Source organism: Lemur catta, chromosome 22 (assembly GCF_020740605.2).
Source record: "Lemur catta isolate mLemCat1 chromosome 22, mLemCat1.pri, whole genome shotgun sequence".
NCBI lineage: Eukaryota > Metazoa > Chordata > Mammalia > Primates > Lemuridae > Lemur > Lemur catta.
This window is the reverse complement of record NC_059149.1, coordinates 18105588-18118874: the sequence shown is the minus strand read 5'-3', so window position 1 is coordinate 18118874 and position 13287 is coordinate 18105588. Positions and strand designations below refer to the sequence as shown.

The 13287-nt window shown below is 34.4% G+C and overlaps 1 protein-coding gene across 2 annotated transcripts in view; it reads right to left on the bottom strand.

Moving 5' to 3' along the window:
- Positions 1 to 13287, bottom strand: part of TUSC3 (tumor suppressor candidate 3) — a 135579-nt gene that overhangs the window by 48534 nt on the left and 73758 nt on the right. For both annotated transcript variants that reach the window (XM_045535832.1, XM_045535831.1), the window contains exon 6: positions 12274 to 12363. In XM_045535832.1, coding sequence (XP_045391788.1) covers positions 12274 to 12363 — 90 coding nt within the window. The remainder of the gene's footprint in view (positions 1 to 12273; positions 12364 to 13287) is intronic.

Sequence of the window (13287 nt, the reverse complement as noted above, 5' to 3'; positions counted from 1 at the left end):
TTAGAAAGACTCTTTCTTTCTTAATAATAGCAAGCCATGCAACTCAAATGAGATTCTGTGATCACTTGGGGAATCAACATACAAGAATCTCAGCAGTTCTTCCCTATACTGGGGTCTAAACTAAACAAACAATAGCAAGATAACCTCAAATGCTGCCTTCACTGCACAGCTGTTTTCAGTTTCAAGAAAAGAAGGCCTAGTAGAGTCAAAGGTGTTGTATCTTTCCCTGCTTAAGAGTAATCAAATGCCACAGGATTGTCTAAGCATACAGGAAATCTAAAAGCTGTCTATTCACTGGAGCTTCTGCTGACAATATTTCTAATCTCTTTTTTGAAACCACTAACTCCGACGGGAGATCACTTGAGGAATACACTGGTTTTTCTCTTTTAACTTACAGAATTATGGTTTTGACGTACACAAACTCAATACAAACACTTTCTTAGACCATTCACTTTCCGAGAGTACACATAGGAAGGGAACAGCAACGGTTCTTTTCTAAATTAGTAAACAGGGACAATATACTTCTCAGCATCATGCACATGAACAGCTTCAGCTCATCTCTCTCGAACTTTGATATTATCATTTTCAACTATTCCTTGAAATGCTGAAACCAAGCTATTAGAAAAGCTACAAGAAAGTCAGTTTCATGTTTGCTGTTGTTTTTTTCTGTTTATTAAGTAATATAAATCTGGTACCCAGAAAGAAAGGTAATACTTCTACTCATCCCTGTTCAGAACACATCTGGAAAATAGTATTCAGCTTGAACACAGCACTATTAAGAATGGCACTGACAAACTAGAGAGCAAAACAGGGAACAATAATGAGGATAGTAAGGCATTACAAATCTGCGACATGACAGCAGTTGAAGGAACTGGAGATAGGCTGCCTAGGAAAAAGCCCAGTAGGATAACCTACCTCAAATATTTGTTCAGCTAATATGACGAACTTAGAAGGCATTTATTCATGAGATTCCAGAGGGAGAAGAAAATACTATAAGGCATTTCAAAGGAACAGTTTTCGGCTCAATATAAGAAACATCTTCCCAACAAATAAAGCTTTCTAAAGCTAAAATTAACTGTCTCATGAGAAAGCAAGTTCCCTATCATTTAAATTGTTTAAGAAGAGACTCAACAACTATTACTTAATATGGATGTTATAAAAGAGTTTCTTCTTACTCAAACACCGGATTCTGCTTTGGTAACATTAGAGTCTCTTTCATCTATAAGATCTATGAGAGGTCTCTCAAGAGTAAATGACACAGTTAAAAAAAAGTCTACAAAAATAAGCCCCATCAGGCTTCGAAAACAGAATCTCTTTATTTTTACCCCATATGCTCCCCCATTGGTCCCTTATATAACAGTTCTTCCATTCTCAGCACATTGCCATCATCTTGGCAATGGCCTTAATAACTTGAAATCCATCAACAAGCTCTTAACTTATCTCTGAGAACTGAGACCATCTGTGTCAACATGACTTAATAGTTCGGTCAAGGAAATCTTTGGCAAAGATAAAAATATAAACCAAAGAAATAACCTCACTGTTTCAGAAAATTCTTACAGATCACTCTATCAGAGACAATAGTCTGCATACCTAGATAAACAGCTTACTTTAAGATTCTTGCCTCACAGTGTCCAACAAACTTAAATTATTCTACCACAAAATTTGCCTAATCCACATCAGCTGCCTCCCTTGAAAAGCCCACTGTAAAGCATCTGAGCCCAGATCCCAAAGCCCTGTAAAATCCTACTTCTGCAAGCAGAGATAATTTGACTTCCTCTTTACTAATTCGGATGCCCTTTCTTTCTTTCTCTTGCTTGTCTGCTCTGGCTAGGACTTCCAATATTATGTTGAATAGAAGTGGTGACAGTGGGTACTTTCATCTTGTTCCAGTTATTAGGAGGAATGCTTTCAACTTCTCCCCATTCAGTATGATGTTGGCTGTGTGTTTGTCATGTAGGGCTTTTTATTATTTTGAAGTATGTTCCTTTTATGCTGAGGTTTTTGAAGGTTTTTATAATGAAGGGAAGATGGATTTTATCAAATAGTTTTCCACATCTATTGCAATGAACACATGGTTTTTGTTTTTATTAATAATTATGCTTATGTGGTGAATCACATTTATTTACTTATGTATGTTAAACAATCCTTGTATCCCTGGAATGAAATCCTCTTGATTGTGGTGAATGATCCTTTTGATGTGCTGTGGGATATGATTTGCTAGTTTTTGTTGAGGATTTTTGTGTCTATGTTCATCAAATATATTGGTTGGTAGTTTTTGTTGTGTCTTTTCCTGGCTTTGATATCAGGGTGACACTGGCTTCACAGAATTTAGGGAGGATGCCCTCCCTCTCAATCTTTTGGAACCATGTTAGAAGGAATGACACTAGCTCTTTGTACATTTGGTAGAATTCAACTGTGAATCCATCTGGTTCTGAGGGTCTTTTTTGTTGGGAGAATTTTTATTATTGATTCAATCTCGCTACTTGTTATTGGCCTATTCAGGAGTTCTACTTTTTCCTGGTTCAATCTTGGGAGGTTGTATGTTTTCAGGAATTCGTCCATTCCTTCTAGGTTTTCTAGTTTGTGAGCATATATAGTTGTTCATAATGGTCTCTGATGATCTTTTGTATTTCTGTGGTGCCGATTATAATGTCTCCTTTTTCATTTCTGATCGTGTTTATTTGGATCTTCTCTCTGCTTTTCTTAGTTAGTCTAGCTACTGGTTTATCAATTTTGTTTATCTGTTCAAAGAACCAACTTTTCATTTTGTTAATCCTTTGTATTGTTTTCTTTGATCTCTATTTCATTTAATTCTGTTCTGGTCTTTGTTATTTCTTCTGCTAACTCTTGGTTTGTTCTTGTTTATCTAGTTCCTTAAGGTGCAATGTTACGTTATTAATTTGCGATCTTTCTACTTTTGTGACATAGGCATTTAATGCTATAAATTTCCCTCTTAACATTGCTTTTGCTATATCCCACAGGTTTTAGTGTGTTGTGTTTTCATTTTCATTTGTTTCAGAAATTTTCACTTTTTGTCTTTATTTCTTTGCTGATGAGGGGTATTTGGACTCTTAGAATTTCATTACCTAAGCTTCTCTCCTCCCTGCAATCTTGTCCTTTTTCAATTTAAGGAACATGCAAAGGATAGGTATTTAATCTCTACAACCAATAATGCGTTCTCTATAGGAGTATATTGTAAGGAGATTGCAATATTAGAATTTCCTTTATGCTGATACCAATCCTGCTTATAAAAAATTAGCAAGACATTATATATAGATTTTGTTGTTGCTTGTATAATTCTTGATTCTACGGCACTTGGTAAAAAAAAAAAACTATTATAAAAGTTCTATTTTACCTCTAAGTGCTTTGTAAAGCATTGAATTAGAATTTTCCAGTGCTTTAGTTACTGCCTAATACAAAGTCTATACTCTTTGTAAACTGTACTAACAAGCCACAAAGTATTTCAATGGCTTTTCACTTTTGTTACATTATTTTCTCATCTTGGAAACTCATATTAGAGGGAAAATGTCATGTGTTATCAGGATCTAATGTTGATTAGAAAATCCAACCATTAATTAATAACAAAGTAAGTTTCATTCTCCATTTAATTGTCTTCCTAGAGCAAGTAGCACTTTTAAAAGTCATATTCATTATCTCATACCATATGACCACTACTAATATTAGGTTTTATGATAGATTTTGATTACTAACAGTTGGACAGTTTTTAAAAAATCCAAGTAGTTTGCAGTTTTACTAGCATTAATGAAACAGTACAGATTGAGGACAGGAAAGCAAGAATGAGAGAGAAATATGAAGGTTTGTTTGAAAGTTTCTAGAAGTATGGTAAATGGAATGCTAGGAGAATAATGACAAAAAACTTTCTTTAAAATGAAAATGACTTTAGTAATGACTTAATAATCAGTAATGAAGTATAAATTATAACTTAATGAAGAGTTATTACAGTTAAATAACTGCTACTTCTACTTACAGTGTATTTTAATAAACTTGTTAGTTGTTTAAAATATGCTGAAGATGACCCAAGCTTTCAGAACTTAATATATTAACCAATAAGCAAACTGGAAAAAATAATCGTTTCTAGTCATCAAAGCCTAAAACATAAGCAATATAAGAACATAATCAATATGTATCATAGTCAAAAGTATGAAAAACATTTTGTTTTCACATACTAATGAGGAAACGGTATAGAAGAAATATCTCAAATATCAAAATATAGTATCAGATATAATAATAGCAATATGATAATAGCGAATGTTATTCTGAGATTGAATAGTTTCAAACAATTTAGGTGCCACAGAGATTACCTTAATAATAATGGAGGCATTTCTTCTTCATAAATGAGGTTTGAGATAATCTCATATAATGGGAAAAAACATTTCTGAAGATTTATACTTTATATTTTGAACTTGAAACTAAAACTTCAAGATTTAATAAGTATATAAACTAAAAATCAAATCTCAGACAAAATATATAGTTCCTACTTATTTAATAGTGTTCCCTTTATTGTAAAAATGACTATTTTCATTCTTTTAGTGAAAGAAAACTGCAATGCCACCCAACTTCCAGAGCTTCCTACAGATGCTTCCAAAATTTGATGTAAGACACAATAATTTTATTTCTTGGCAGAAATAAAATGTTGCTTTTCATAGTAATTGCTTCTTTAGGCAAAAATTAAAGCATTTTTGCATTATTAACACAGCAGCTCTGCTAGTACATCTATTATAAAATTCATTTTAGGAATGAGGCTTACTTTGAATATTATAAATTTCATCAGTTTTTTAAAGTTACATCTTCAGGGATAAAATAAAAGATTCTGAGTTACAGTATAGGCAAACAATATTTTAAATTGTTTTTAAACATTTTATAGTACATAGAAACTCTGCATTTCAACACAGTTTGGGGTAAATCCAAATTAAATATATTTTGGACAAGTCCAAAAGTTTTCAAACAGATTAAGCTTTAGCATATGTAAGGAGTAAACAATTACAACCTGTATAAGGTAAATTATTAAATACACTAAACATAGATATTGTTATATAACTACAAATAATTTCATAAATAATAATCTTCACATTGTATATAGTAGATAGTCCCCCAGTGTGTAAAACAAAATAAATTTAAAATACTTTCTGAGATTACTCCAAATAAAGCAAATAACAAAACAAAAACAGTAACATTTTATAAATGCCTAGGGGAACACAGGCAGCATTATCAACCTAAATAATTAATAAAATGTACATAATCCATTATGTCTGGTCATTTTATATGCACTTTCTTTTGCTCATCCATTCATTCATTCATTCAACAAGTATATATAACCTTATAAAGATGAATAAAATTCTGATTCTGTGGTCAAGATATTTTCAATTAAAAAAGCTGGAGAATGATGGCAAACTAGAAGCCCCCAGCACTCGGCCCCCTCACAAACACAAAAAACAACAAAATTTTAACGAAAATAATGAAGGAGAATGCCTCAGTACACCAAAGGAATAATAGAAACCCTGATGCACACAGAAACTCAGGATGGCCACGTGGCGAAGGGAAGGAAACACTGGACACCTCTACCACCCCATCCTCCAACAGGAATCAGCCAACAGGAATGCCTCCCTATGGCAAAGAGGTAAGCAAGGGGATCCTAGCGATGCCCATCAATACCTTGGATACCTACAGACCCCACCACTGGGGGACACTAAGCCCAGCTGAGAGAGCTGCCTGGAGTCCACTCAGCTGTGCTCCCCTCAGAGAAGCAGCCAACACTGTGTCCCCTCTCCCTGTGGCCCATGCAGCTACTGCACTATACCATCCTATAACTGCAACTATGGTTGGAGTGTGTCTTGCTCTGGGAACAAGTAGCCAGGCTCCCCTTCACTCCTGAGGCTAAGCTGTTGCCAAGCCACCCCCACCCGGTGGCCTGGCCCCACATTCCCAAGGCAAGGGATGGAGGTGGAGCTGTTCCACCTAACCCTCTCTCCACCCCCTTGGGCCATAGCTGAAGCTACACACTCCCTCCCAGGAAAACCTACCTTGGTGGAGTTGCTCCAAACACCCCTCCCAGTCCCTTTTGCACCCTGCCGCTCAGAACTCAAACTGATGCTACACATGGCTTCCTGAGCCAATGAGGCTTTGGTGGAGACACTCCATATACTCCTCCCATTCGCTTCTGTGCCCTGCACCACCTGTGCCAAAGCAAAAGCAACCCCAGGCATCCCAGGAAAACGACGCCTTGGTCACCCAGAGTAGTCATGTGGTACCTTACCTCTTGGGTAAAGAGTACCTTAGCCATTCAGAGCAGTCATCTTCCCTGGTGCCTAAGTTGAAGCAGTGCCCTACATCCCAGGATATAGTGCTTTGGCCACCCAGAATGGTCACACACCCCAGTACCTAAGCTGAAGCAGCAACACTTATTCCAGGGAAACAGTTCCTGGGCTGTCCAGAAAAGTCATGGTTCCTCAGTCCTGAGCTGAAGTGGCATAGCATCCCCCTGAGGAATTGATGTCCTGGCCAAGTTGAGCTGCTGTACATCCCAGAGCTGAGCTGTTATATACCCTGTGTCCCAAGAAAACAGAGCAGTGGCTGAGCTGACACACCTGGCCCTACAAAGCAAATCACTTTAGTACCCTGCTTCTCTGGAGCTAGACTAACTCCCTAGAGTCTGAGCTGTGGAAACAGCTCTTTTCCTGGGAAGCACAATGATTTGTGTTCTGGTACCTACCCACAGAGGGCCCAAACGGTAATTGTGCTTCACTATTCTAGTATGCTTAGCTGCCACTGCACATGGCCTCACCAAGTCTGGATACTGCCAACCCCCACCATCCTAGGTTCTAGACTCACTACCACAGTGTTTACTGGATTAAAAAAAATAAAGGAATGAATAAATGAGATGGCAGAATCCCAATTCCAAACACTACTATAGTTTTCTGCACATCTTTAGTATGTCAATTACTCGTCTGGCTGATTTTTTGGTTTAAAAATTTCAGGATAATGTTAACATTCTTTTCTCTGATGGTATGAAGACTGCAATAAAACTATCGAATAGTCTTTGTAAATATTTCTATTGAAAAATATAATACTTATATTTAATTTAAATAAGTCTATACAATTTTCAACTTATGACTAAAAATGAGATGACAGTACCCTTAATATGTCCCTCAAAGAGCTAGCATGTGCAAAATCCCTGAGGCATGAAAAAGTGCCAAATTGGAGAAAATTTAGGACTATTACGGCTGCCTGTGACATGGAAAAAGTACCTTATTAATGATAAATTTTAGATTAAATCAGCAGCATGGCATTTTGCAATGAAATGCTTTTGCATGTACAAGCAGAACATAATACTTAAGGATATATCACAGTTTTATTCACAACTGAACTATAATGCAGTGAAAAATTTTGAATTATATATGATAAACCAATAGCAATCCTCAGGCAGCAGCTAAAATCCAAATCTTAAAAAAAAGGAACAACGCACTTATTCACAGTGGGGTTTACAACCTAAGTATAAGCTTTATTTCATTAAATGCATTTCATTAAAGATGATTATTTTTATAACAACCAAAATTGTTTTTAGGTCCTATGTAACCATACAATGGTATAGCTTCCCTTTAGCTACACAGTAATGACTGCTTTTGTGATGACTTTCACGCTGTTAAGCGGACCATTAGTACTTGACTTGTGCCATTACATAGCATCTTAATAGTGACAAACAAATAAACTTGCAAATCAGCACAGCATAATACTGCCTGCACTATTAATTTTCTTTACATTCTCTGCATTCATTTGCATTTAAGTTCAACAAAGAAAAATTTCATTAGCATTTTCAGTTTTTCTAGACATGTTTTATTTCATAATTAATATATGAAAATGTGAACAGATCCACCAACCTTACAAATACCTTTACATTTTTAAAAAACTAAGAACTAAATGAAGACCCAACAATATACTGGAGTATATTGTTTTATTAAGCTTGTCTGGTCCAATTAGCTCAGTCCAGTTAGAAAATTAAGCTATTAAAGATAGAATGAGAAGTTCAGAGCTGACACAGGCCTATTATATATCGATTCGGTTGACAGCCACAAACTATGTGCCATTCTGATTAGTGTTTCTCCAAGTGCACATTGTTGATTACAAGTTGAATGTGCAGAAGGGATAAATGGCTCAGAGGACTGCAATGGATAGACACCACTCCAGAAAAACACAATTCAAAACACAGGACCTATTGACAGAGCATCAGTAATAAACTTTCCATAAGGGAACAAATTATCTATCCATATATATTTAAGAATTTAAAAATGTATAATAAAGATAAAATTTCTCTTAGATAAATAGAGATAGATGTTCTTAAATATGTATATATTCTTAAACATTTTTTCTACAGGATTATTTAACAAGACATATATATACAACTTAGCTTAAAAAATAAAACTATCCATAATTGATGAAACATTTTAAGTAATATTTATTGCTATTTTTTTCAGAGCACATCATCTTTAAAATACCAATTCAAAAGTATGCTTTTGACCGGGTGTGGCAGCTCATGCCTATAATGCTAGCACTCTGGGAGGCCAAGGAGGGAGGATCACTTAAGGTCAGCAGTTCAAGACCAGCCTGGGTAAGAGTGAGACGCCATCTCTACTAAAAATAGGAAAAATTAGCTGGGCGATCAAAATTAGAAAAAAATTAGCTGGGCATGGTGGTATGTGCCTGTAGTCCAGCTACTTGGGAGGCTGAGGCAAAAGGATCACTTGAGCCCAGGAGTTTGAAGTGGCTATGAGCTAGGCTGATGCCATGGCACTCTAGCCCAGGCAAGAAGGGTATTTTATTTTTAATTAACTGACTTTGAAAAACTTGCTACCCTTAGGTCCCATTCCAGTTATTATCCACCCAGCTCAAAGGTTACCATTTTTCTGATATCTAACACACAGATTAGTTTGTCTGGTTTTTTAACTTAAAACAAATGTGGCAACAACCTAAATGTCCATCAATAGAATATAAAAATAAATTACAGTATACTAAGACAGTGGAACATATACAACAGTAACTACTTTTTACATGAAATAATAAGGATGCAAATAACATTAAGTGAAAGCATCCAGACACAAAAGTATATCTATTGTCAAATTTCATTTATTTTAATGATTTATTCAAATATGGGGAAAAATTATATTTTTATAAACTATAAAGGAGTGAAGTTCCTGATGGAAATCTTTGCAAATCTTTTTAAATATCTTTGTTACAGGCTTAAATTTCATCATAACTTTATGATTAAAGTGTTGATAAGCTGAGATAAATACATTTGAAAATTAGATGCAAATTTGAGGGAAAAGCTTTTTCCTTCTAAAAATAAAGAGCTAGGTGCAGTGCCACATGCCTATAGTCCCTGTTACTTGGGAGGCTGAGGTGGGCCAATCACTTGAGCCCAGGAGTTCAAGTCCAGCTTGGGCACATAGTGAGATTCTGTTTCTAAAAATAAATTATTAATTAATAAACTATAAACATAGAAAATTCTAGTTTCTTAATGTGTTCATCGGTGCCATCAGAGTACCTTTTCTCAAGGGGCATGTCAATCTCTGCCTGAAAAATATATAAAAATGTAGAGGGGAATAAAAAATTTTCTAAATCATTAAAGAGAACTTCTCTTTAATCTATTCCTTAAAATAAATGTTCTGGTAACATTAAGGTTACTGTTTCACACTAAATTAACACTAACATGTTGATCCTGTTATTCTAACTAGTGAGAAAAAAATTTAAAAGGAAAATTCTGATAATCCAACTTAAGAAACAAAAATCTCCTAGCATGAGTCTACTATAATAATTTAATAAAATATTTATTGGGGATTGGCTACAGTATATGCAAGTTTTACAGACAGAAAATAGCTTAAGAGAAAACTCTCTAAGAATTTGACTAATAAGAAGATATAAGAAATATTAAACAGTAGTTTACTAAAAGAAAGCATATAATACCTAAATAGATTAACTATATGTTCACAAATATGTAAAGGGAAGTAGAGACAATTTCCAATATAATTAAGAAGGAATGCATTTCAGAGGGATGGCAGATTAGGTGAGATTGGAAGGGTGGGTTATGATTCAACAGAAGTAGAAAAAATTCCAGGAATGGAAGTAGCAAAATAAGTATTTAGGAAAAAAGGGACAGTACAAATAGGCTAAACACTGAGTTTCTTTGCAAAGTAGTAAAGGTATAAGTTTGAAAAGAAAAATTACAATAGGCAGGAAATGGAGAGCCAATTAAGATTTCCAACTTCGGTAGCTCAGCTCCACACATATCAATATCATAGCTATAATCAAGGTATGCTTTAGGAATATTCATTTGTGCCCTAAAATATTTATCTACGTACCCTAGTGCCTGACATGCATTCAGTAGTCAATAGATGGCATCTGTTGTGGTTATTGTTATTGTTATCAGCACAAACTTCTTTGGCACTTACTCCATTAAACTGAAAGTAAGGGCTAGCGCCTCACAAATTAGCAATGAGTTGGTGAAATGGTAAGAAGATGAAGATTACAGTGATACATTAAAATATTTCATAAAAACGATCAATTTTTCATATACTTAACAAACCATAAACAATAATAAAAAGCAATGCCTTGTTTTTAACATAAGGAACACTCTTTTAGATTAGAAGACAGTAATGAAAAATTTGTGAGATTTCCTGAATTTATAAATTTAAGTATCATTAACAAAGTAGTGATCAAATCTTTGCATCACGCTCTTCTCTATGTAATAGAAATATATCAATGACAAAAACAAATAAAATCCATGCTGTCAGGAGCTTATATATTATTGGGGTCATGGCAAAAGACAGACTATTAAAAATAACACAATATGTAAATTATAGAGCATGTCAAAGTCATTAGTGCTGTGGAGGAAAAACAAAACAGGAAAGGTGGAGAGAGAACATGGGGATTGGGGAGGAGGATGAGAGGAAAAGGCCACATTTATAAACAGTGTAGTCAGGAAAGGGTCTCACTGGGAAGACTGCATTTGTGTGAAGACTTAAAGGTAAAAGAGTAGTTTATTGCTCTGCAATTACTTCCAATTATTTTTCTTTGTAATAACCTAATTTTGAATATTGATGCCTTTCTGCAATTACTCTTCTCTCTAAATAATGACAGATTTCAAAAACATATAAACAACAAAAACCGTATCTGATTTACTATGGCAACTGATTAGCCAAATAATCCAACTTTTACTCCTCATCCTTGCTATCCATCTACAAAAGAAATCTGAAAATGTTCATAAAAATATGAGACCAAATTGATTATGTTGTATTAATGACTGTAACTCTGATGATTTGTAATTAGTTTCTATAACCTGACTGAGAAGTCTGGGAACTTCAAGTAGGGATACCTACTGAAATATTTATATATGAAATGAAATGATGTTGAACACTTATTTCAAAAGAATCCATCAGCAGGTAAAAACAACGGGATGGAAGAATAGATGAAACAAGATTGGTTATGAGTTCATAAATGGTAAAGTTTGGTGATGGATACAAGAGGGTGTGGCATTATATTATTCTCTCAAAATCTGTGTATTTTCCAAAAGAAAAAGTAGAAAAAGTTACAGAAAAAAGGAAACATATTTTGAAACTGTTATTTATCTTTACCAATACTAATATCTTTATCTAATACTAAGCCTGAAAGAGAGTATTTTGCTATGTTGATCTATCACAGTATTTCCTACCCACCAAAAGGAAAGGGAAAGCAACCAACTAAGCTATGTGAATTCAGTGGCAGTTACTAATGTGAACTCTACTATTAATTTAACAACACATCAATTTTGCTTTTAATTTTGTGGCGAAGAGTTCCGAACTTCCTAATACAACTGCCAGGGTTCTTACAATAACAATGTTTTTATGATTCTGTTGTGAAGAAAATTAAATTTACCACTGATGGCACACTGGCTACAAATTGTTCCTTTTTCCTCTTATGGTGTTACATATTATTGTCATAGCAGTACATAAAGCTGAAAAAACAGTTTACACATGTATATTTGATGTGTTAGATACCAATTTTAAATTAACACTTAAAGCAGTCCTCATCCTAAAAAAGGTAATAAGTTGTGTGTGTGTGTATATATATGTATGTGTATATATGTATGACAGAGGTAGATCAGAAAGAATATATATTTTGATTTACAAATAGATTTCTTTCTTACTAAATGCTAAACATAATTTCTGATTCCTATATTAAGCTGGGTTAAACTTCAGAATATTGACACTTAGAAAATGCACTTACCACCTGTCCGTTGTGTGGGTTCTTATGAGCATATGGAGGTCCACGGATATGGTTCCACATCTGGCCAGAAGTCATAGCAAAGACTATACACTGAAAAACAGGGTACAATATTTCAATATGTAAACCAGAGAATACCAGAATATTGCACTTCAAAAAAAAAATGGTTATCATAAAACTACCATTTAAAAATGATCTTTTAGTTCATCCATTAAAAAGTGTTTCACTTACTAACTGTGGGACTTTGGGTAAGTTACTCATTCGCCCTGCATCTCAGGTTCCATATCTATAAAATTGGGATACCAACTCTACTAAAGAGATATGTTAATGATTAAATTGGATAACATATAAAGCATATGGCATGGTGACAGACGATCTGATATTATGTGCTCACCTGAACCAGTCAGAAGCACAGAGGAGACAATTGATGTTTCAGTGATATTTTAAAGCACATGATAAACATCTTCTATATCCTTTAAATTTCATTCTTACATTAGTTTGGATCACCAGAAGCCTACATTCTTGGATTATAGTACTTACATCTCTGTAAGTACCTAAATGCTTTCAGCAAAATATATGACATAGTAAATTCAGAAGTTTACAGATGGAAGAAGTCACAAAAAAGACATAGGAAAAATAAAATAAAAATAATAATAATAAAGTTGTCATTAACGGAGAAAACTAGGTTTGGGAACTGAGATCGGGAATTTATTTTGTACCTGTCCATTTTGAGACACCCTATTACAGGTAGAGATACAGAGTGAGCAGTGAAATTTATTAGTATACAGTTTAGAAAGATCTGGCCCCAATATAAAATTTTGGAGTCAGTAATGACTACACAGTATTTAAGGCCTTAAAACTGGAAGAGATCACCTAGAAAGTAAATATAGACAAAGAGAAGAGAAGCTGACCAAGAACTAAACCTTTTGATTATTCCAAAATAAGAGATAAAGCAGATATAAACGAACAATCAAAGTGGATTAAGTAGTAGCAGCAAGAGAAGAGGAAAATTACAAG